Source organism: Desmodus rotundus, chromosome 3, assembly GCF_022682495.2.
Source record: "Desmodus rotundus isolate HL8 chromosome 3, HLdesRot8A.1, whole genome shotgun sequence".
NCBI classification, from domain to species: Eukaryota; Metazoa; Chordata; class Mammalia; order Chiroptera; family Phyllostomidae; genus Desmodus; species Desmodus rotundus.
In genome coordinates, this window is record NC_071389.1 from 95,717,537 (window position 1) to 95,721,457 (window position 3,921).

General features: G+C 41.7%; 1 protein-coding gene across 1 annotated transcript; it reads right to left on the bottom strand.

Moving 5' to 3' along the window:
• Positions 1-435: 435 nt before the first annotated feature.
• On the bottom strand, positions 436-3,472 carry SPMIP9 (sperm microtubule inner protein 9). Its single transcript, XM_024552365.2, has 3 exons — positions 3,446-3,472; positions 2,672-2,764; positions 436-858 (listed from the first exon to the last, which is right to left on the bottom strand). Exons 1-3 carry the CDS (start codon positions 3,470-3,472, stop codon positions 436-438), a joined length of 543 nt encoding a protein of 180 aa, XP_024408133.1.
• Positions 3,473-3,921: the final 449 nt, after the last annotated feature.

A 3,921-nucleotide genomic window follows, 5' to 3' on the forward strand; every position in this document is an offset into this window, starting at 1 on the left:
CTAAATGGTTACTCCTGATTGCACCAGAGTCGTGAGGAGAAAAGCTAGCTAACAGCATTTAAAGTTTCACTGTCACACTTAATATTCAGATGACTATGGGAAACATAATTTTCCTAATTTGTAAGTAAATGCCTAAAACAGTAAGAGTATTTACAGCGATATTCTTACTTATAATGAAACATCACACAAGTTCCAGCCCTCCATACATCCAGTTTCCCTTCTTTTTTTCCCTCCCTTTCTCTTCCTATGGTGGGGATACTGTGTCCTAGGGTGAGCCAGGCAGTAAGGCAAAACAAGTACACTCCCAATGCTGCTGGAAGATATTTCCAAGGTTTTATTTTCAGTCCTCCTCTCTGTAATCCAAAACCAGAGCAGAGATTTGCTTGTGAGAGTGAAGGATTTCCACAGTGACCTTGGAAGGTGTTCTTACCCTTCCTACTGGTAAAACGGCAGTAGAGGGCCCCATCGATTTAGGATGGGGACCTTGACTGTGCAATGATGAGGACAGACGCAGCCGGGCAGTAGAAGGTAGCCTTTGCCTTCCTTTGCAGAAGGTTGGTGCTCTGGCTCCAGGAGGCACAGAAAGTCAGCACTCCAGTGGACCCGGTTCGGATTGCGCTGGGCCAGGTACAGAGCATGGGAAACTGGGTGCATGGAAGGGCAGATGCTGGGGAACCTACATTCATCATTCACCGTCCTCACATGGTCCACTGATGGGAAGAAGCCGGGGTGTCCCAGGTCTTTGGCATTCATGTAGGGTCTTTTGAAGGCAGGGTATCCCTCCTCTAGCCTGGGGTTGGGGCTGGGTATGAACTTATAAAATTCTTTTTCCCGAAGTTGGGTCTCCACCTTCACTTGCTGTGGGAACAAATCACACATGAGTGAAAAGCAATGTAGCTTCCTTGGAAGTATCCAAGGCAGAGCACACTTTTCTTCATTAAAAAAAAACTGTATTAGTTTTTGAATAGTAATATATATTAATACAATAGAGGGAAATACTGAAATAATACAAAAGGGTTACGAGTAAAAAGTATCTTTGGGGGACATTGGGGAAGGTAAAGGGATCAAGAAAAAAAAGAACTCATGCACATGGAAAACAGGGTGGTGATTGCAGGGGATAGGAAGGTTGGAGGTGGAAGAGGGTATATGGGAGATAAATGATAATGGAAAAAATACAATAAAAATAAACTATTCAAAAAAATAGAGAAAAATCTCTTTCCCACCACCCTCCTCCCTTGGTTCCCATCTCCAGAAGTAACCACTGTCATCAGTGTTTTCTGTATCTTTCTAGAAATATTTTCTGTGCATTTAAATATAGTTGTATATATCTGCACCCCTGGTTTGTACATAAACAATGCACATTGTAATTTTGCTTCCACTAAATAATTTATTTCAGAAATTGTTCCACTTTTGTTTGTATAGATCTTATTATTATTTTTAATGGAGCTACCTCAATATAGAAAAGGATTTCTTAAACAAGAGTTTAAAAGAGAAAATGATAAAGGAAACAACTAACACATCTGGCTGCGTTAAAATAAGAATTGCTATTCCCTGAAAGACAGTGAAAGGCAAACCACCAACTGGAGAAGAGTTTTGCCACATACATAACTGACAAGTGAAAGATATCCAGAATTTAAAGGGCCCCTACAAATTAATAAGAAAAAAGATTCATAATTCAATAGAAAAATGGTCAAAAGACATGAACAGACATTTAACACAATAAATATTCATAAACAATGAAAAGATGCTGAACTTCATTAATAATCAGTGAAATGAAAGTTATGCCCACAGAAAAATGTTATTTCAAATGCACAAAATTGACAAAAATTTTAGATGTCTGGTAATACCAAGTAGTAGCAAGATTAGAGAGTTACAAGAGTGATGGCCTCTGCTGGGGAGAAGGTACACTGATGCGAGGTTTTGGAAAACAGTACTGTTTCCTGTGGCAACCAATTCTACTCCCCAGATGGGTGAACTCTTGCACGTGAGGCTGTGCCTCATCTTCACTGCAATATTTGGGGGCATCAGGGTAACAAAAAAGTGAATAATCAGATGTCTGCCAGCAGGAGAAGGGACAAATATATGGTGGCCTATCCATGCAATGCAGTTCTATGCAGCAGAAAATGAAGAATATATCATAATGTTCAGCAAAAAGTAAAAGTCACAGAAGAGTACCAAAAAATATGATCCAATATATAATAAAGTTAATAGAAGGTAAAATGAAATAATTTGTTTAGAAGTATACATACATACAGGGTAAAACTATTTCTCCTTTAAAACACATATACACACGAGAGAATGATTGGCCCAGAACTCAGAAAAGCAGCTCTTCTAGAGGTGGGGGACCATATAAGCAGGTAGGGTCACCCACAGGCTCTGAGGTCCTATTACAGCATTGTGTGAGCTGCCTGAGAATGGGTGCACTAGTGTTTGGTTTATCAGTGCTATTTAGGGCATTAGTGTATATTACTTATGTTCTTCTGTATGCGTGACTTATATTGATGTGCATTTGAAAATACACACACAAATACATAAAAGACCTCTTAGCCCTCCTGGCGTTAGATGTTGTTCTAAATAAGTGCCTCCGATGTATATGCGTAATAAAAATGAAATAAATAACAGTGATTTCAGGGAGCAGTTGAATAGAATACAATACTGAGTGACTTTTTACCTCTTGTGGTGTGACTCTGGAGTACTTATGCTTTCCATAGGGTTTATAGTTGACCATGTAGGAGCTTTGGTACATGTCTAAATCCACAGGGGCCTAAAGGGCAAGGGCAAAGACAAAGCAAGAGATCGCTCTCATTCTTCTATACACAGCCATTCAGTGGCCTGGAATTTGGAGCCCTTTGTGATCAGGCCTCTCCTGGCCTTTCCCACATCTCTCCTCATTCCCCTCCAAGCCCTCTATCCTCCAGCCTCACTTCTTTCCTCTCAGCACATGTGCCTGGCACACATTCTCTTATCTCCTGGTGGAAATGCTAGTTGCAGAACTAGCAAACTTCTACCCAAGGGGCAAATTCCAACCCAAACTCCAAGACCCAGATTAACTCTCTCCCCCAAAACATATCTCCCACCCAAGGATTAAACTCTCTCCTCTGCTTTCATAGCACATTTTGCATTCCTCACTATAGCACTTATCATGGTGTGTTATAATTGATTTAATGAGTACACTAGATTAGTACCTAATCTTAGGCATTCCTGCAGCCTCAAAAACCAGCTCAATGCCCAACACACTGAGGGTGTCTAATAAATACATACTGAATAAATAAAGGAGCCTCCAAACTATTGTAAACCCTTAGCATTCTTCTGCCTGTTTAAAACAAAAAGTCCAGAGTAACGATCAGAGGGAGCCCCAAAGAGCGTAAGAACCTGGCCATTCCTTGGGCCTGTTTGCTGCCCAATCTTGAGATGGTCACAGGGAACAGAAATCCATAACACTCACCTGTCTGGGGTACACCACACCTGCCATAGCAGATAACCTAGACACAGAGAAACTGGTTAGCCCTGCTTCTGCCACAGGCAGGGAAAGCAACCACTGTCTGCAAACTGGTGGCAAGCAAGTGTAACTTCCCAGGCCTCTTCGCTACACCCTGTACATCATTCAGTCATCCAGGAGTTGGTGAGGATGGCAGGGATATGTGGGCTGCTGGACTGAGGCTATGGGACAAAGGGGTTGCAGAAGGGCCCAGAAGGAATTAGAGCTGTCAAAAACATCAGGTTTGCCTCTCAGGCAGGGCAAGTAGAATGTTGGTAATGTTTAACAGTTATTAGCAAATAAGCCCCAGTTTACAGCATTTGCCAGTTTCTGTGGTGTAAATGCTTCCACCATGGCCCATTTTGAGCTTTAAACACAATGTCACTGGTGCAGGGTTTTGAAGATGTGCACAGAATGGGCTCTCAGAGTCAGGACGAGCTGAC